Source organism: Typopeltis vanoorti, chromosome 25, assembly GCF_054136105.1.
Source record: "Typopeltis vanoorti isolate ZY-2024b chromosome 25, IOZ_Tvanoo_1.0, whole genome shotgun sequence".
Taxonomy (NCBI): domain Eukaryota; kingdom Metazoa; phylum Arthropoda; class Arachnida; order Uropygi; family Thelyphonidae; genus Typopeltis; species Typopeltis vanoorti.
Window position 1 is genome coordinate 55,402,923 of NC_143573.1, and position 22,010 is coordinate 55,424,932.

Genomic DNA, 22,010 nt, shown 5'->3' on the forward strand with positions numbered 1-22,010 from the left:
TGCCATCAAAGAAAAACCATCTTTTGCTTTATATGGCTTTGATCCAATCTTTCCTAATGAACTCGTTTCAGTCATTCCTAATACAGGATACAATGACATAAATGAGTATCTGGAAACAGTAGTAAATAAATTTTCCACTACTCACAGATTAGTAGGTGAAATAAGTAAATTAAGTTTGCAGAAAACTAGACAGTATATAAATCATTTTAGAAAGTATAAGTCATTTGCATTAGGTGATTCAGTATTGTTGGATGATAAATCTAGCATAAAAAGGGTTGGAAAATTAGGAAGGAAAGCTGTGGGTCCATATAGAATTTTAGACAAATTCTCTCTTGTGAATTTTAGGATTCAAGATGTTAAAAATCCTAGTAAAATAATAAGTGTACACTCTGATAAGTTAAAAAGGTACTTTTTAGGGAGTAGAAATTTAACTATATTAGGAGACAATATGAATAAAATATTGGAAGATGAGGGTTTTTTTCCTGATACTAATGGTGCATCTCATTCACAATCAAATATTAGAAAAGGGAATAGTTTCAAATTTCATAATTCAAATACACAGCAAGGAGAAAATTAAATTTGTAAAACAAAGCCTAATGAAAGAAATTTTAGAAACCGCAGGGCACATAATTCAGATAACGTAGAACATAAGAGTGAAGATAATCAAATAGACCAACATGGATGAAATAATAGCAGAATATCATAGGTTAGTTAACTTAGAGTTAAATAAACTAGAGGAATGTGAAAATACCTCTAATTTGGTTAATAAGGATAAAGAATCTCAGAAGCCTGTAGAATTTGATTCTGATAGTCATGATTCTGTAGTGCATTTATTTTAGTAGATTCTGTAGTAGATTGTAGTAGATTCGGTAGTGATCATTCTGATGTAGATTTAGGACATAATTCAAATAGTTTAAATGAAATATTTGAGAAGTGCAGAAATGAAATTTGTAAGTATAATAAATTGGAAGATGTAAATTCCGAATTATCTCTAGCATCAGATGATTCTGAAATTAGTGATTCAGAAATTGTAAATAATGATAAGCAAGAATCACATTATTATTTAAGATCTAGGAATAAGCATTAAAAGTTGTTAGATATAGGTTAAATATTTAAAATTAAAAAAAAAAAAAATTTTTAAACGATGTAAAAATAATCATAATTTAAAATTCTGAATATTCTTATAAATTGTTTATGTTAGTTGATTATTAGTTTTGGTTATGAAACCAAAACTAATCATCATCGTTATGTGTATCAAGAGGACTTCCTGGTTTTCTTTTTCCTAATGGCTTTTCCCTCTCGGAGGGGACCCTGTAACCCCTAGAGAGCACTTCCCCTGGCTGGTGGATAGGGGAGCCCACCGTGTGTGCGCACCTGCGTGCGTGTATATGGTGGGGTGGTCCAAATATACTAAATAAGGGCTCGTGGACCATCAGGGGCAATCATCTTGATTGTAAGGGAACTCCCACCCCTAGCTGGATTTATCCTCTCCTTCTACTTTGAGGAAGATCCACTTACTTTAATCTTTCCTATAAGGCCTTATCAGCCATCTCTTCTTATTTTATGACACCCTTATGTTATTAGAGTACTCAAGGACCATGGGGTCTTTTCATTTCTGGCTTTACAACTATGCCCTTTCTATAAACCTTACTATAATTCTTCTATAATCTACTTTTTCCCCCTTCAATATATCCTATTCCTCCTATGGGTTTAAATTCAGAAGAAGGTTAATTCAGAAGCCTTAAGGTAGCAGCCCTACCACTGAACTATGCCATCGTCAGGCTGGTCCCCTGACATGGAGAACATAATTCTACTTGTAAGCTGACAGGGAAAAAAAAAAACTAATAAACAATTTGTAAAAATATTCAGAATTTTAAATTACGATTATTTTTACAATGTATTCCTGATTATCATTTGTACCATCGTGCTGTCACTGCTTGTTTCATTTGCAATCTTTCAAAGCAATTACTCAAGACATCTAGATATATCTTCAATTTTCATGTCACCTATATCATTTCTGATTGCTTTTACAGCACTCTTTCCTCAAATAAGCTTTTTCAATAGCCACCAGAGTATTTTGCTACCTGAAATTTATATGTTCTTATCAAAATCTTCAAATGACTTGTTTTCCTAGTGTCACAGTGCTTCATTTTCTTACATCTTTCTCTGTACAAGTCATGGGAAGATTTTGGTAAGAAATGCATTCTTCTTTTATTTCACTCCTTTAACTTCCTAAGTCTACCATGAAGTTCTGATTTTTTTTTTTCTATCCTTGCAGACCTCACCACATGTTTCTGTGGCTGAATCATTCAACATATTCTTCAGGGTTTGCCACTGAATATCCAGGGTTTGGTTCTTAATTTCAATCTTTAATTTTTTCTTGAATAATGGTCATGTATTTCAGTCTACAGTTCGCCTCTGAAAGCTGCTCAACTTTGACTTGCTTTAAAACTTTCTTATAACTTTTCAATGTGTAATTCAATCTTATCCTGCTCGATACTAAATGATACTCGATACAATACTTCCAATTTCTGTATACTCGTGTCCTGAACCAGTGAGAAAACAGTCAACCAGACTTGTATTATTTCTTGCATCTTCTCTCCATGTGAATTTGTGCCCATTTTTATGTTGGAACATTCTCCCAAGAAGAATCTTGCTTTACTTTCTATTACTTTTGCTAACACCCAGATCTCTCTTTATGTTTCCTTCTTAAGCTGACATCTCTCTCTCTCTCTCTCTCTCTCTAACAGCTGTATCAAATTTGGCCTGAAAATCAGCAATAAAAAGACCAAAATTATGAAAATAAGCAGAAACATTGAACACATCATCTGCATTCTGAATAAAGAGCCTATAGAAAAAGTAAAATATTTCAGCTATTTAGGCACAGTTCTTAGTGAAGATGGCAAATTACATTTGAAAACAGAAACAGAATAAGCAAAGCTGGTATTGTGGGGAGCCACTTAAATACATTTATATGAAATAAGAAAGAAATTAAACAAAACACCACATTAGCAATATATGAACATGGTCTGCAAGACCAGAGTGGCTGTACTGGTGAATGCTCTGGATACTCGCCACAGAATATGGTGGAAGAAAGCCATGGTAATACACCGCAGTAAATTCAAATTTGAAAGACTATTCATGGAATCAGCCTTAGCCCTAAGAAACATGCCAAACCTCAACAAATTTGGTTGCATGAGACTGTCCCAAATTTGGGAGACTTATATCAGAAGAACTTCAGCCGAACGGCCGAGAATACGTACATAGCCCACTAGGGGGCACCATCGAGACTTTTAGGAGAAACAACAGCTTCTTGCTTCATCCTCAGTTACTGTGTGTAGTGTCTACGTGCATGTGTCTTTATTTTAAGTTCCTGTGAAAATGGCAATGTGACATTGCCGAAATATTGGAATATAGATTAAAGTTTAATTTGAATTTATATCATTTGTACGTTGTAAATTCCTTAAGTAATTTAATAAGCATGTATAACCAACGTCTAAGCCTTTCTACGAGGATCAAATATAAAGGGCAATCTTTCTCAAAAAAAGTCTAAGATCAAAAATAAAACAGGAAAATAAAATACGAACAGATACATCAAAATAAGAAAACATCACAACAAATCTTCACAACAAAGTTCAACATCACCCAAATCTCAGTGATAGTCTTCATGCAAAAATATAGGAAATTAAATGAAAACTATTCCTTACTTCCTGAAGATTCTAATTGCATTTTTGTGATTACAGAGAAAAAATACTATTCTCCATGCATCATTTGTTGATGCTGATAATTTCAGAATAAACCAAAATATTTGTATCTCATTTACTTTTAATTGTGAAAGATTTAATTGCAAAAAAAATGCGAAAGATTTGTGGACAGAGTGAATGAAAAGAAGGAGAGCATTAACATATAGGTAAGAGCAGGGTTTCTCGAACTGTGTTCTGCAGAAACACCAATGTTCCATGGAAAGTGAATAAGTGTTCCGTGAAAAATTATCAAAATTAATATGAGGCTGGAATGGCTTTAAATGCTGCAACAAGTTCAAACATGTAATTAGAATAAAAAGCCAAAAGGCTAGTTTTCTGGCAATTGAATAGATATTAAATGGATAAGAATCCTATATTTTTATATAGCCAGTAAGTGAAACTCAAGATCGATAACTACGATCTATGAGTTTCAATGCCGAAAAACTATCGGCAAGGCAAAAAGATCGTAGTTATCGATCTTGAGTTTCACTTACTGGCTATATAAAAATATAGGATTCTTATCCATTTAATAAGTTCAAACATGTTTGAAAATCAGGTGCTCCTCATTTTGTGTGTGGATTGTGCTATTAAGGCCAGCATGCACTGGCCTTCACTCAACCGCCAACGTGGTTGTCGACACCTCTGAGCGTGAGGTGTGAGCACCTGAAAATGAGGAACTGATTTTATATATGGAAGTATATGTATATTTATATGGAGGTATCTATTCTAGGAAACATGCGGTCACAAGCAAGGTCAATGCGATGCGCTGCAGCCAGGCACACCTGAAATGTGCACTGTCGCATTTTTGCGATGCGATACAGCCTGTTTGGCGATAGCGTGCGCTTAGCTTTACATTGAATATGAGACCAATGATACTTGACTCTAACCAGTGTTCCGTTAAAATTTCAGGATTTGTGAAGTGTTCCATAGTAGGAAAAATTTGGGAAACGTTAGGTTAAAGCAATTAGAAATAGAGTCAGAATTAGAGCAATTAGAACTAGCATCAGGATCTTAGTAGAAAAGCTCAGGCAGGAGTTAGTGAAAATGAAAAATCTCAAAGATGAGATTAAACATCTACAGAAGAGATTGGTTGATGTGAATGAGAAGAAGAAATAATCATATATCAATGTATGGAGACTCAATCATTAGAGGTGTCATAACTAATAAAGTATACAAAACATGCTTTCCTGGTGGAACAATAAAACAAATAGCTAATGATCTGCAGTAAAAGGAAAGATCGAGCATCAGAATTAGTCATAGTTCTGGGCACAAATGACTTATTTAATGTAAAAAATGTTAATAGAGACTTGAGGAAGTTGTTACATTGGATAAAGGATAATGGTTTTATTAGATAAAGTTTTGTCCAAATATGATAATAGCGAAATAAGAAGGAGAGAAGAGATAATGACACACATTTTCTGGTTACTTAACTTCAGTGCACACTAGGAATGTGCAGTAAATTTAAAAGGAAAGAATAAAATGAAATTTGATGTATAATTAAAGAAGTACCAACATTTTCAATGCGGTGAGTAATACAGGTTAGCAAGTACAATTATGATTGGTATATAAGATGGCCAAATTGCATGGAGCAAAGGGGGTTTAGTTTGTCAATCTGCGGAGTGAATTTGAAGGAAAGTTGGAATGGTTAGGTTGATGGATTGCATTTGAATGGGTTTGGTATTAGACAATTAGAAAGGTCACTGTTTGTTGAGAAGGCACAAAATTGAGAAGTTAATGTGGCTAACAATCAAAGGGTACCTGTGTAGCAGGATAGCACAGCCAAACAGGTTGTACGACAAGAGGAAAATGGATATGAGGTTGAAAGTGTGGTTGGGCAGGACAAAGTGATGGAATACATAAAAGTGAGGACAAGACAGGTAGGAATGGCAATTAGACTCAGAATCAGGACAATGGGAGTGGTCAGGCAGAAAAGAGAGAGAGGGGTGTGGTATAGCAGTAAGACTGTTGGTGCTGGTAGAATGGCCTCAAAGACACAGGGATCATTATGTTTGTATACAAATGTAAGGAGCATTTAAAATAAGAAAGTTGAGTTTGTCGCATTGGTGAGTTAGTATGCCCAAAGACAATTGGTATAGTGAAACTCGGTTGTCTGATGATGATGTGATGTCAATAATAGAAATGAAAGGATATACCATTTTCAAGAAAGATAGGAAGGTGAAAAGAGAGGGGAGAGTGCTGTTAATGATCACAGAGGAAGTGTCCACAAAGTGTGGAAATTGACAGTACATGCACACTCAGAATCTGTGATATGAATTTGAAATTAACAGGCTAGTATATCTAATAGGCTGTCATAGGTTAGGAAATAGAGAATATTGATTATGAAATGTTTAGGAAAATTGGCTGGACATGTAAAAAGGTGATTCTGATAGACTAATTAGAGAAATATATTCTCTTTCCAAACTTTATTTTTCCATTCAGTTTAAGTGTGCATATCATCTTAGATTAGCTCTGCTCCCCTCTGATATCATGTTCTAGAATGGAAGGAGGAAATAGTGAATGGGAACAAGGAGAGAATGAGTTTGTTGAATTTCTGAGGGATAAATATCTTAAGCAGCATATGACTGAAGCCAATAGAGGCTTTAGTGTTTTGGGTTTGGTGATATCTTTACAGGATATAGTTGTTTACCTCATCCTGTGAAGTATTAATACTTCACAGGATGAGGTATTAAACACTGTGGCCAGTTGATGAGAGTGATCATGAGGTACTTGTGTGGGAAGTGGTGAAACAAAAGGTTACTGCCAAAAATAGATATACGTAGAAGTATAAGGTGAGTGATCATGGGAAGCTCAGTAGTCAACTAACATCAATACAATCAGTACATTGGATAGAAGAGCTGTGTAGAAAAGATGCTGACAGTGAATGGAAATTTCATACGGTAGTATCTCATACCAAGGGTTAAGTGAGTAAACAGAGCAGAAGTGAAATCAATGAACTTTAAATCATGCAAGCTGTATTGGAAAAGAAAATCAGATGCAATCCCTGGAAGGTGTGTAAGAGTGGTGAAGAGGAGTGTGAGAAGTAGATTTTTTTTATACTGAGAATTGTCAGTGAATGGAATGCATTACCAGGATATGTTGTTAATTCAGAGAATGTTAAGAATTTTAAGATTCAATATGATGGATCTGTTGTTAGTTGAATGAACCTCCCATGACGAGTCTGCCTACTCCATGGAGAGCGTAATAATAATAAATTAAAACTGCTTTACTGTGAATATGTTCTTATTCTAGCAAATTTTACATAGTTATTACTCCATCAAAGAATGAATGTAAAAATAATCATAAATTAAAATTATGAATATTTTTTACAATTCTTTATGTTAGTATACGAGGGTGGTCTGAAAAGTTCTTGGCCTAACAATGAAAAAACAAATTTATAATTTCAAAATTTTGGTTTCATAGCACATATATCGGCACTTGCAATGTACTGTTTTTGATATTATTGTCAAAATGAAATGCAAACCATTTGAAATTGATGTACTTACTAGATTCTGATAATTATGTTACTTTCAATCCTGTTATTGTAATTTAAAATTATCAAGTGCCATGTTTTGAAAAGACATTCTTGTTATGCTAATGGAGACAACATGTCAGCCATTATACTTAACTTCTCACTTGCCATTTACACAGAGTGCACATGCTCGTTGAGAATGGATGATTGACAGTTGATAGATAGTGTTCGGTATCAGGGTAACTAGAAAAATGAGAGAGAGAGAGAGAGAGAGAGAGCTAATGGAAGTTTAAAACCACAGATGAGAGAAATTTTGTTCTTAGGAAGTTTTAAAGTTTTACATGACAATCGGGAGAATATTAATATAAAATTCTGAAAAGGAATCATAGAACTGTGAGTGGTCTTTAAACTGGAGGAGTTGAGACTATCAACAAGTATTTAGTAAATAAAAGAAGATATTGCAGTCGATGTTCTAAAGGAATGTTCGAAGAAATGCTGAATGTAGTTTCATCTTCTGTCTTAAGGAAAGCAGATTACTATGGAAAAAGCAATTGGTGAAATTTGCAACTGTAAAGTGACTTAACATGAAGAGCTGTACTTAGATCTGTTGTTTATGAAGTAGTAGAAGAAACTTCTTTCTCCGGTACAAAAATGAGTAAATTGTGCGTTAAATAGAACTGCAAGAGGTAAGAAATATTTATATTTCGGTGAGACAGGAGGAATAATATTGTATGCTACAAGATGGAGATAAAAAAAAGATCCCATAGATTTGAAAACAAGGCGTTTAGTCTGGTAAACGTGATTAAGTATGTCAAACAATTCGGTAATAGAATGAGTCAGAGAATGGGTGGTTTTAATGTTTTTGAATAAGAAAATCTCTAAAGTTTAGATTTATTTTAGAAGGCCTTGGATCCAGTATTTTGTAGTTATGTAATTTTATTTAAAGTGTATATATTGTTTTAGTTTTATTAAATGTGTATATTTTTTGTATTTGGTGTTGAGTCAGTGATTTTCCGGATTCTAAAAGAAACAGTAATAAGTCATTGCATCAACTGGAAATGAACCTTTGTGTAAATACTAAATACTCTGAGTATAAAAACAATATTTATAGAGACACTCTCCAATCTCAAAACAAATGGATAGTTTTTTTTTTTTTTTTTTTTGCATCTACAAACACAGAACAAAAGGCAAAGACCAAATATCTGCGGGTGACAATTGTTCGGCAACCAAAATACCACAATACACCACACACAAGTCTTACCTTATTTTCCATATGTCTGAATTTGCATGTTTTCCTATAACACCTTCCCTCTCTCCACAAGCTGCATACAGTTTCTGTCCCTAATGCCGCTTCACAATGGCGAAAAGGGCAATCACTTCCCTGAAATATAGAAAAGTGATTTGTTAAATGCTTCCAAATTGTTTCTTATGGATATTAACACATTCTGTTCAGCCTAAATTTTCAAACATTCAATTACATTTTTCCCATAAATATTTTATGTGTTTAAAGAGGCATTAAAATAATCATATTCACATAAGTTTTACTAATGAATAAAATTTAGCTTATACAAAACAAAGAGAAAACAAAGGCAATATGTATTTAATAAACTAATGGTATCAATAAAAACTGAAGAAATTCAAGAAATAGAAATAAGAAAATGTCAAATGTTATGACATTTGAAAATCATAACAGCTTCAAGAAATGAAATAGTTAAAGGAACTCCAAATCGCTTAAACTATTGATAAGTCTTTTGGTGAACTGCAGTTTAAAACATCTCTATCTAGTAGCTTTATTTGATTTTGTTGTTTTCCCAATGTTCTTATGTTTGAGATGGGGAAGCTGATCAGTGTACTCTTCAGGTTCTTTGATTCAAACTAAAAAGAAAACACAATAAAGCATGATGGCACTGCACATCCAAAAGTCAACCAGAACAAAATTTTTGCACTTTTTTTTTTAGCAGAAAAAGAAACTATTATGCATTCACACTCTTACTATAACATGAAATGTTATAGTGCGAGTGTGAAAAATCTCTCACTATAACATTTTTTAAATGTTATAGTGAGAGATTTTATCCACTAAAAAAAGGGCGTAAAAACGTTCTGCTTGGCTTCTCAATTCACACTCTCAATATAACATTTTATGTTATAGTGAGATATATAATGAGAAGTTATATAACATTTCATGTTAGTTATATAATTTCGCATTCACACTCTCACTATAATAGTTCATGTTATAGTGAGAGTGTGAATGTATAATAGTTTGGTTTCAGTTGACTGATTTACGATAAATGCAAAGTGATTTCATATTTCTATGGAAATAAATTCAGCCATCAAAGAAACAGAACAACAGGATGCTCCTCAAATTTTCTACACTTGAGTCCAACTGAAGAATTGAAAAATAATTAGTAAGCTTCACTTTAAAATGGGCAGGTCTCAACTGAACAGGAGAGAGACAAAAAAAAAAAAAGAAAAGAAAAAAGAATCAAATCTGTCAACTATTTAAAAAAAAAAACTTTGAGGAATAGGAGGAGAAGAAAATTAAGCATGCTATGCATGTCAAAGTGCTGGTATTATCACATTTTTCTAATGCTTACAGATGAGTGATGGGGTTTAGTTTATTGTTAGAAGCCGTAACATACAAATTTATTTACTAATCACTTTTTTCAAATATCAAATATTTTGGGAACAATGCATTTTCAGTAAAACAATGACAAGTTTAATGTCATTGTTTATGACATTAAACTTGTCATGGAGGGAAAAAAAGTATTTATAACACTTGGCTAACTATTCTAAGCAGGTGCAACAGGTGCCAGAGATGGTTTAACAGAATGAAGCTAAATACATGTAAACTGTCTAAAACTACTTACAAACTACTTAGGATCAGAATTCCCATACTCTTGGATGGATACCATCATTCCAATTCAAGTCAGAATAAGATCTTAAACCTCCCCATGTCTAAAATGGTTATTCATATTTATGACACTAAATATGAATTCAAAGGAATTCATATTTAGTGTCAATGTCATGCTATGCTAAGTCAAACTAGAAACACAAGAAATGCCATAACAAATGCAGTTTGGCATTCATTAATCTTCTCTGTGGAAGATCAGTATGTGCACAACACAATGTTAAATCACAGGGGACTTGATAAAACCTATGTATAGAAAGGGATAGCAACCTGGTTGCTATTTAATATAACAAAGTGGAAAAACTTTCAACATCTCTAATCCAGAGTATTTTAATAATAAGGTACCTTTGGGGTACTTGTATATGAAAATATGACTTCTGCATTTACTTCAACATTGGTCACTTCTGGCTCCCACTGATGACATCTCGGACTTTGGCAAATTCTTTGGTTTCCTTTCATTTGTTTTTTACTTTGATTTTATTTTACTGATGCTAGTGGTGGTTACGCCACCACTAGCAATGTTTTTTTTTTTTTTTTTAAGTAAATATTAAGATTGTGAGATTGCAGTAGTGCAATTAATATCTGCATTACGGGATTATTTTTTACAGTATCACGGCCACCATGTTATAGTTATAGTACTCAAATAGAGTACTATAACATAGTGTATTCTACACCGCCATCGCTGGTGGCATAGAATAATTCCTATATCACAGGATTATTTACTTCTCAGTCTTATGAAAGTTTTTTTTTTCCTCCCCTCTTACAATCAGATGCACAGGTTTTAGTCTTTTTCCCCACCTGAGATAATAGTACTAGTTCCTCCAAGGGTACAAAAACTCTAGGAATTGAAACTCCAGGATGCGAAGAAGTGAGATGGGTGACTAAGGTTTTAAAAGAGAGAGTTCGTAGTTGATGCTAGTAGGATTAATGCTCTCACCCCATATGTCAGAGGGGAAATATTTAATTGTAGTTAAAGACATGGAAACAAGGGACGAACTATTATAGGGTTTTACTATCAAAGGCAGCACAGCAATTCCTGTAATGGTGGGAAGTCAGGTTAAAACAGTAAAAATTGAAATTTCCAATGAAATATATAGAGAACAGTAATGAAATTCTTATATAGACATTCTCGAAATGGAGTAAAATTAGAATTTTAAATTAGTAAAATTCAAAATTAAAATTTTGAAGATCCAAACTGGTTTTCACCTTCATAATGAATATGAAGATACCCATACCAAATTTTGCCAACATCAGTGCAACCCAAGTTATGGTAAACTATCCCGGAGTACAGACGCAGTGCCTGCATTGTGGTTTGTACGATCACTCAGGCAACAACCACACCAAATCTCAATGTCTCAACTGCATGGAGATGGGACATATAGCTAATCAGTATCTCAAACACTGTCAGAAATGTGAAAATTCTGAACACCGCATTAACACTTGTCTTTAAGAACTTTTGCTGAATGAGTGGGAGCACTGGTAGAGCTAATTAGAACACTGTATATATCAGAGAAGCATAATGAAGAGTTCTCTGATCTTCCAATTCAGTATAGAAAAGATGGCACTTTTAAACAAACTACACTTGGTAAAATCACAAAAACTGCACAACTAAATCAGCCAAAAATGAGCCCTAAAATTCCAGAACTGCATGAGCCACTTTCACAGTAAAATATGGATTGAACAACATTAGTTGAAATTACCAATAATAAACCTAGTATAACTACTGAACAGAAACAAGACTAAATGCAAAAAAATGAAAAACTGTTCTACAAAGAGAAACTGGAGAAGAAACAGAAAAGCAAGTAAGGCAACTGAAAGAACTTAATATGCAGACAAAATCAAAAAGGAAAGATGAATTAATAAAAAAAATTTAGGATAAACAAGAAAAATTAAAAGATATGTTAAAAAGGAACTAGATCTAAAAGAAAAAGAAGTAATAAAAAAGATCAAGATGGAGAAAGGTTGTGGATTGTCAAATGTCAGGCTCAGAAGAGTTTATGGACTATAACGAACCATCTAGTGCTAATCAAGGGAAAGCAAAAGATATAATTAAAGAACAAATAATAAAGAAAGTTCACTGATTCAAAGTTTTCTCAGTACGATTTTCATCTATATGAAAAGAAAATAACTAACTTTCAGATCAAGAACGATGGGCACAAAATTGAAATAATGGAAAGCAACAGTAAAATATTGGAAAACAGTTTACAAGAAGTGGGCTACACAACTGCTCTTGCACAGATTGAAGACCTCATCATGTTCATTCAAAAATCAGCCATAATATCATGTTTGTTTCTCCAAGAAACATACTTCTGCAGATATAAAAACTTACAGATATCCACTTCTTCCTTAGAGCTTTAGAAGATTTAACAGGGCTGCAGTAGGAGTTCTTATTCTTGCCACTCCCACTCTTTGGATCATTCTGTAATATCCAAAGGGACGGGGAAGGGGGAATTTGACAACAGACTGGAAATACCGTGGGTGTGTGATAAGGTTTATAAATGTTTGTGCTGTCCAATGGAACAGTTAGACAAAAATTCTTTCAAGAAGTGTATTTATAATGGTACCCACTACATCATAGCAACTGGAGACTGGAATTGTATTAAAAACTCCCCATTAGACAAAATAGGAGAACATCTCAGGAGTGGAAAAATGGGATATGCATAGCTAAAAACATGTCTCAACAATGCTGAACTAGTAGACATGGAGGATTTGCAATCCTGATCTCTAAGCTTACACCTGCATGAATCAAGGTATCGATATCCATCTTGATCAAATTAATATATCTCTTCTTCCTTATAAATAGAGTAATTCAGATAAAACATCTTGACATCAAGATGTGAGATCATAATCCAGTTCTATTTAAGTTCTGCTACACGGGACAAGCAGAGATCAGTTCTGGACCATGGAAACTTCCATCGAACTTTTCAACCAAATTCCAGACCCTCTTTTCAAATTGGAATAATGTTACTTGGAATTGGGATATGTGGTTAAAATTCAAACAAGCAGTAAAACACAATATGGTGGAATGGGAAAGAAACATGCTTTCTTCAAAAGAAAAAAGGTTCAAAGACCTGTATAAAGAGAGAAGCTAGTTCATAGCAAACCAACGCAATGGCATAGAATGCAGCAACATCACTAGAAACATTAACATAGAGATAGAAGTGAAAAAGGCAGAAATAAGTAGAAGAAAGAAATTTTAAAATAAGAATACAGCAGCGCTTAGCCCTTCAGCTGCATTCTTCAACAGACAATTCACTAAATTCTGTGAAGAATGGACTTTCACTCAAATTTACAGATAAGGATATCTTGAGTAGTGAAGACATGTTCACTACTCAAGATATCCTTGACTCCTTTTCAAAAGCACTATAAAAATCTGAAGACAATAGTACTGTGGGAAATAGTACTGTTCATATCCAATATGGGCTTGACAGACTCATTACTGCAGCTAAAGTTACTAATGCTAGACGAAATCCCCAAGACCTGATGGTCTAGGCAGAAAATTTTATTGCGAAGCCTGGGATTTTATTCTTTCCATTCTAGTTACACCGTTTGATTCTTTTCCTCTCATTAGGACACACACCATGTGAATCAGAAGCAAGCCATACCATCCTCATTCCAAGGTGTATAGAATTCCAGACCAAACAGTAGAATTTAATCTGTTTCTGCTACATGGTCTACTCCACTTAATACAAAAAAGCAGTCAATGACAGTGCTATCAATAGACCTTAAGCATTTGATGTCTGGCATCCCTTTCTGTTCCAGATCCTCCAGCAAATTGATGTGGGTAAAAAGCTGTCTGTTATCAAAGAAGCCTATGCCAATTCAACTACCCACCTCCTAGTTAATGGGTTATGTCAGACCCAGACAAAATTCAAAAAGGAGTCAAGCAAGGTTGTCCTCTTAGTCCATTGCTCTTTGCATTGGCTCCTGAACCTTTCTTATAGGAAATCAACAATAAAGGTGCTGTGCCAGGAAGGAATAACAGTTGCTTGAATAACAGTTCCTTCAACTATGAAGAAAAATAAGTTATCAGCATATGCTGATGATGTTGTGGACACTTTGAAGGATACATCTTTTTTGGTAGGTATGTTGGAAAAATTCAGCAAGATCAGTGGATTAACTACTAATGCAGACCAGACAAAATTAGAAGAATTTGAAAAGTGGTATCTTGGAGGCATTCCTTTTGGACTAATCCGTAAGAGAAAGAATCTCTCATTATACTTGGAATTCCCTTCACTTACCTGATATTACCAATTCAAGAACTTGTGTACACGAACACCAGTACCTTAGGAAACTGGAAAATTGGACTGCTTTCCTGTTCTTCTAAAGCCATAGTACTCAAAACCATAATCTTTCCTGCTCAGTTGTACATAATAAATACTACAGACTTCACAGAAGCTGAAGAAAAGCAATTATATAGTGCAATTTTTTTGGTCTGGCCAGTACCAAGAAGTTAAAAAGAAATTTCTTCAACTATCAAAGCAGCATGAAGGATTTGGGCTTCCAGTCTTAAAATTCTGCTATTTATGCAAGCTTCAAAAATCCATAAAATCTGTACTACTATCTTCCTCTGTTTGGAGTAAATGATTATAAAGGTCCAATAAACACTTGAATACTACAACATTCAGTGCTCAACTCTAAGACTGCTACAACACTCTGGCATTGACATTCTTTCCATAAAAAAAAGTAAAATTTGGTATAAAGACAACTTTAATCTCTTTTGCCACAAACCTCTGCAGTTGGATACTGACAACACTTTAATAACTTATTGAAGTTCCAAGGATACCCTAACAGGAGTTGCATGGAGAATTGCATATGGCCACCTTCCAGTCAATACTATCAAATGGAGGTACTTGAACATCAGAGATCCAATCTGTGAGAGCTATTACTGATTGGAAAGAGTAGAACATGCATTCTACAGCTACCTTCTTGTCCTGTGTATTTGGAATAGATTATGTAATGTGTTGGGCATTCCATTACTTACAACAGAACAGATTTTTTTTTTTTTTGTAGTACCTACCACCTGTCAGTAATGATTAAAGAATTTTGATATTTATAATTAATGAATTAAAATACCATTTATGGAAGGTTAGAAAGAAACATGGATTTGAAAACCAGCAATATGACATCCAAATACTTTATAATAATGTACTGTGGAAATTTTATTATTCAGTCAGACAATTGTTGTATTTAGAAAGAAGCATTCCAGGAGATATCAAATTTTTGGCTAGGTGGTGTAGACCAACATTATACAACATTCACCATGGAGAGATAAAATTCTATTTTTGCTATGAGAGGTTTTTTAAATGGTTCCATCCTCTTAATTCAGTGTAGTCATATGGTCAATTGCAAGGATGACCCTGGAGCACAGGTTCCCAAACTTTTTCGGGCCACTGCCCACTTTGCAAGACATAAATTTTGTAACGCCCGCCCATTATAACAGTTTTCTGCGTTCAAGCCCTTTGATATTTTTGATGTAAATAGCAACTAATGATATATTACTGCTTATGTCGTTAAATTTTTAAAAAGAAGTGGCCAATATGTGCTTCATCTTGAACACAGTTATTGCTATACCGATTTTAGTGAAACGTAGCCCATATGTAAAGATTGTAAAATGTATGCTCGAATAACATTATGCACAGTTTCATACATTTAAATATGAAAATGTGGAATACAATTAAGAGATTGCATTGCATTAGTAAGAATCTTATTGTAATAATTAAAACACCATTAAATATATTACAAAATTGTTTATTTCTAACTTATAAAGTAAAAATACAAAACAAAAATAACAAATTAATGTGAAGTTTCATGCAATGGTTTAAATATGAAAATTCGGAATACATATTAAGAGATTGCATTACATTAGTAAGAATCTTATTGTAATAATTAAAACGCCATCAAATGTATTAGATGGTTTATTTCAAACTTACAAAGTAAAAATACAAAGAAAAAATAACAAATTAATGTGAAGGATGAGCCTGGTGCATTTTTAAAAGTTTGTTAATATCAGATTCAACTTTCGTTAAAAACAGTAGTAAATCGCCACGCTCAGTTATATGCAATCGGTTCCTTTTCTTACATAGTAAATTCACTACAGCACTAAACCCACACTCAGCCAAATAAGATGGAAATACAATTAAAAATTTCTGCACTATTGTTGCGACGTTTCTTATATTATTTATATATCTCTACTTATTTGTTATAATACATTTGTACTCTAATCGTTTAGATTAACTTCTATTGTTTTATATCTTTCTTTTATCCTACTGGCTGCACCATTTATGTTGTGACCTTTTCTTATCCTTGTACGCTATTTCTTTACTTAATTAGTTGTTTACCTTTTATCTACCCTTTCTTAACTAATCAAATATTCTATCTTTCTTAAATTCAAAACTCGTCTAACACTGTACCTTACCTATACACATTTATCCCTTATAATTTAAACTCTACAATCAAAGATTCTCTCATTCAGTGCTTTGCAGTCTTATTGGCCTCTCTATGCCTAAACAAACAATCTGAAGAAGTTCACCCTATAAGTATTAACACATTTATATTTATGCTGCACCAGCTAATACCTAAGTAGAACGGATTCTTGTTCAGGGTGACCCCTTCAGAGAGTTAATGATTATTTTATCAATCATAAGTTTACTCCCCCCCGCTTGTCCTTTTCTTTCTTACAGTCGTGGCTTACTTATTGCATTAGTATTCATGGGTTTATCCCGCTTGGTTCGTTGTTATTTTTATGAGCGGTAGTTTTGAATTCATATAAAAAAAGGCAGATCAGGCAAGTACATGAATGAAACAATTTAATTAGCTTTAAGGAGATACACATAATACATTTTAAAACAAGATAATATGGTTGTACTCAACTCAGATCAAAAGCTCTAACTAACTTGTACTTATCACACATACTAAATCTTAATAACCTTAAATACAAAATACAATCATAAAGTAAAATTCATAGATTATCATTAAGCCATTCGGATACACGTGGCTATCAGTGAACACATCAGTACAATTACACTTTTAGTTTAACATGATCTTCTATCTATTCGGCCTCTTGGGCAAACAATTCTTAACACTGTCTCGGACACGTATCTAGTTGTAGGCTACCCCTTCAGTTCTTATCATTAAGCCATTCGGATACACGTGGCTATCAGTGAACACATCAGTACAATCACACTTTTAGTTTAACATGATCTTGTATCTATTCGGCCTCTTGGGCAAACAATTCTTAACACTGTCTCGGACACATATCTAGTTGTAAGCTACCCCTTCAGTTCTTTAAGTTCAGTCCAATTTAAACGTTCACACAGGAAATTCACTCTCTTCTTACAACTAGAATTAGTATTTCAAAAGTCTACATTACCATTTCTGTCCTTGAATTTTCAAAACTTGTTCCCGCCTTGTCTAATCATCAAGGCCTTCAAATGTAATCGCTTTGGAGGATATCTTCTGTAGATCTGTGCGAGTAGAATCTCCGAGGGAAACATGGGAGGTGGCACGGTGACGTTGCCTTGAATGGACAGCTCAATTTAGTCCCGCCATCGTACGACAACATCACAGCTATCCTAGAATACGGACATAGCTCGGCCCAATACGAACGCGACGATGGATGAACTAAGTGCCTTCTGCGACTGGCCAGGGACTTCCCTCCTACGACAAGCAGGACCACTCCGAGAGATCAGGAATCCAGGAAGAAAAAAGATAAGAGACTCAAATCTTCATGCAAGGCCTTTTTGTTCAATTTTCTCCTCTCGTTAAATCTCGATATTTGCGATATGCGCCAACTCGGTCATGTGTGTCCGCATCAATCTCATTAGCTCCCTCTATTAATTTTTCGCACGTGTGTCTGCCTCCTATTCCTGGAAGACGCTTAAGTTTCCCTTTCCAGTACTTTCATAATGCAGGACGGTAAAGTGACCCTTGAACCCTGACTCATAGGCTTTACTATTTCAGTGCAAGAGGCTGGTTTTTCAAACGGATTTTGCCAGCTTACATGGATTTCTATTATCAGGCCCACACTTAATACAGATTATATTTAAACACTTTATACGATTTTATACAATTCCTTAAACTTTATCTTGACTTGTATTCACAAACAATTTATTTTTTCTATTGCCAACGTTCCATGTTCTCTGCCTGAGTAGAATTAATGTTGTGACCTGAATATTTTAATATAAACCTTTTTAATGCTTATTCAGGACACAACACTATTTCCCATAATCCAGGGTACAGTGTCGGTATTGATTTTTGAAGCCAGAACTCTTGATATCCAGTTTTGAATTTTATTTTTAGTTCTTCATTTGTTGCGAGTTCTATGAGTTCCACTTCTAAATTTGATGATCCTGCTGTGCTTACATGTGAGAAAGGATCTAGAACCCAATTTGGTATATTCATGTTTAGAATATCCTTGAATCACTCATTGAAATCAGCATGGAGAACCTCAAAGTGTTGGCAGTATGTAAGTAAATCTTCCTTTTTGAGAGACACTGCTGATAAATTTGAAAAGTGGCTATATTCCCCTCAGCCCATATTCCGCTTGAACAGAAGAAGTTTCCCTACAAAAGCGGCAATAACGTTTTTTGTTTTAATTAAATTCAATTCATCACCCTGTAGTTAGTTGTAGATTGACTTCATTGATTTTATAGAGGTCTGTCAAATAAACGATGTCATTTTTGGATGTAATCAGGTTGGCCCTCAATCCGTCGTCTCCGTTTTCTAGGAACACTAGTACGAATCAAACAAATTGTAAAATCGATTCAGACAAATACCTTTTGAAAGCCAGCAAACTTCTGTGTGAAGCAGCAAACGATTGAAATCTTCATAGTTTTCACTACAAAGTTGGCTAAACAATCTGTCACTCAATGAATTGCTTCTAATCTTGTTGACTACTCTAATAACGTAATGGAGAGACGTGTGCAGGCATTCACTTAAATTTTTCGCAACCAAATGTTGACGATGAAGAACACAATGTATAGAGAGTACATTTGGTACTGCTCGTTTCAAATGCACTATGAAACCCTTGTGGCGTCCTGTCATTGCTGGAGCACCATCAGTAGCACCATACAAAATATTACAAATAGGAATGTCTTTCTCTTGAAAAAACTTATTCATGATATTAAACATAGATTACCCCTTTGCATCCGCTTCCAAGTTTTTAGCAAATAATAATTCTTGACAAACTTTTTCTTCTTTTATGAATCGTACGTATGATGATAAGAGTAGTGGTTCGTTATTTGGGAGAGTTGATTCATCGAGTTGAATGGAAAATTGGCATGTCTTCAAATAATCGCACAATGATTTGAATATATTTGCTACTGTAAACATAACCTATTATACACACATATATACATGCTCTATTTTCTCATTGACATAGAAAATTGACATCTATTTCTATCTAACATAGTAAATTTTCAAATGGTTAAATAATTGAAATAGAAAATTGATAAAAAAAATTGATCGTGTAAGACGGGCATAAGATGAATTTAAAATGCAATATTTAAATTTTAAATGATTATCTAATTGCAAAATCACGAAAATAATTAATTTTTAAATATATATTATTAATTTCTTCTATAAAGAGCCACTGACCCCTAGACCACTCCAAATGCATCTGATCCCACTATAGCCCCCCCCCCCCCCCCCCAGAAGGCTTCAGCGCCCACTAGGGGGAAGTACCACCCACTTTGGGAACCTATGCTCTACAGCATGGGATTAGAAGCATTTGGGGGCGTTCAGGCGGTCTAGGGGTCAGCGACTCTTTATAGAAGAAATTAATAATATATATTTAAAAATTAATTATTTTTGTGATTTTGCGATTAGATAATCATTTAAAATTTAAATATTGCATTTTAATTCATCTTAAGGCCGTCTTACACGATCAATTTTTTTTATCAATTTTCTATTTCAATTATTTAATCATTTGAAAATTTACCATGTCAGATAGAAATAGATGCCAATTTTCTATGGCAATGAGAAAATAGAGCATGTACATATGTGTGTATAATAAGTTATGTTTACAGTAGCAAATATATTCGTTATATTTCATTTCAAATATATATAAAATATATAAAACCACTTTTCTAATTGATTTGTACAAAAATAAACTCAATTTTATATAATTTTTATAATGGGGGCATTACAGAATTTATGTCTTGCAAAGTGGATGGTGGCCCGAAAAAGTTTGTGAACCTATGCTCTAGAGTAATCCCAGACAGAGGCCAACTCAAGGCAGTTAACTCAGATAAGGCTAACCACATGGGTATCAGTCATCTTTGCACTTGAGTTTCAATTGGTCTTTTGGTTGTTCATCTACATGAGATTGGCGGAAAAAGGAAAACTGATAGCCTTTGGCTATATGATATAAATGAGCTGACACCTTTCTCTCTAACATACTATCTATCTGTCTTTTCTTTCTCCTAATACTATCAGGCCATACTATGCTACCTACTCTAGAATTTGATGAGCATCCTTTTACTTTTTCACCTTAATAAAGGTCGAAACTGGTCTGGGTAGTGGCCTTTCCCATAATGCATAGCATTATATATGTCTGTAAGGATATGTGAGTTGCATTATGGGATACTGAGGTAATTGATGTGAAGTCATTAGTCTGTATATACGAGTTGCCTTGTCACAAAGTTACTTCATGAAACAAACTTTATTTGCTTACACTTGGATAAAGGATGAAACCAAGAATATAATTTCTTGGCATCTTTAATTTGAAGATTTGTATATAGCTAGTTTAAGACTGACTAATTTCTCTTATTCCTTATAAATTTATTCAGATAACTTCCCCCCATTCTTCTATATTCTTCATTAAAAATTGTCTAAAGAGGTACAATTTTTAGTGTAATGCTTAAAAGAACAATTAACACATTTCAGCAAAACAACTGAAATGCTTTATTTGCTCTAAAGATTCTCCATTCAGGAAGAACTTGATGTTTTCATTCTTGCCTATTGAAACATTTTTTTTTTTTTTTTAAACTGCTCATCTTTTTAGCTTCGTGTATTAGGCAATTGTTTGCCTATAACATCGGTGTCCCTTTGGTTTATATTTCGAGCAATATTTGGCATCTGTTCTCAATCATTCATTCTACATGGTTTTCTTTAGTTCTTTTTATAGTTTCTGATGTCTGTTATGTTAATTATGGATAACTGTTTTCTTATTTCTTCATTTCTTATCTTGTCTATTCTTTTATAGCTTGAGAGCAGTCTTAGGAACTTCATGTTTGTTGCTTCCACTTGTCTTTTATCTCGTTCTCCCCAAGTTCTCCATGTTTCACTGCCATATTTCAGAATTGGTTTGGCTATTATTTTATATAGTTTTATTTGGGTTGTTCTAGCCATCTGTTTACTGAAGTGTCTGTTCAAAGTTTCAATGAATGCTAGGAATTTTTGCTTTTTATATGCAGTGTTGATTTCTCCATTGGGGCTTATGTAATTTCCTAGATCTTTAAATTTGTTCACTTGTTCTATTACAGGTACAGTTGTGGATGACTAGTTGGAATCTTAATTTCTTTACCTTGAAATGCTATTGATTTCATTTTATTTATTGAGATTTTCATGTCATACTGTTCTATTATTTTGTTCAATACATGTAGATTTTTGTAATTGGTCTTAGTTTTCAGCAAAAATAACTTGATCATCAGCATACAAAAGGCTGGTTAATTCTTTATTTCCTATTTTAATTCCTATGATTTTGTTTTTCCTCCACTCTCTTGAAATTTTTTCCATATATATATATATATATATATATATATTGAACAGTATTGGAGATAATCCACTTCCTTGAATGAGACCTCTATGGGTTTTAATTTTTTCGGTTATTTTATTATTAATTTTAATATAGCTTTCTTCCATTATATTTGCTATTGTTTTTGTGGTT

The 22,010-nt window shown here is 33.7% G+C and overlaps 1 protein-coding gene across 3 annotated transcripts in view; it reads right to left on the bottom strand.

Moving 5' to 3' along the window:
* The window catches only part of LOC150092757 (uncharacterized), a 480,655-nt gene that overhangs the window by 381,022 nt on the left and 77,623 nt on the right, over positions 1-22,010 (bottom strand). For all 3 annotated transcript variants that reach the window (XM_090414390.1, XM_090414391.1, XM_090414389.1), the window contains one exon: positions 8,474-8,593. In XM_090414390.1, the coding sequence (XP_090270516.1) occupies positions 8,474-8,593 (120 nt within the window). The remainder of the gene's footprint in view (positions 1-8,473; positions 8,594-22,010) is intronic.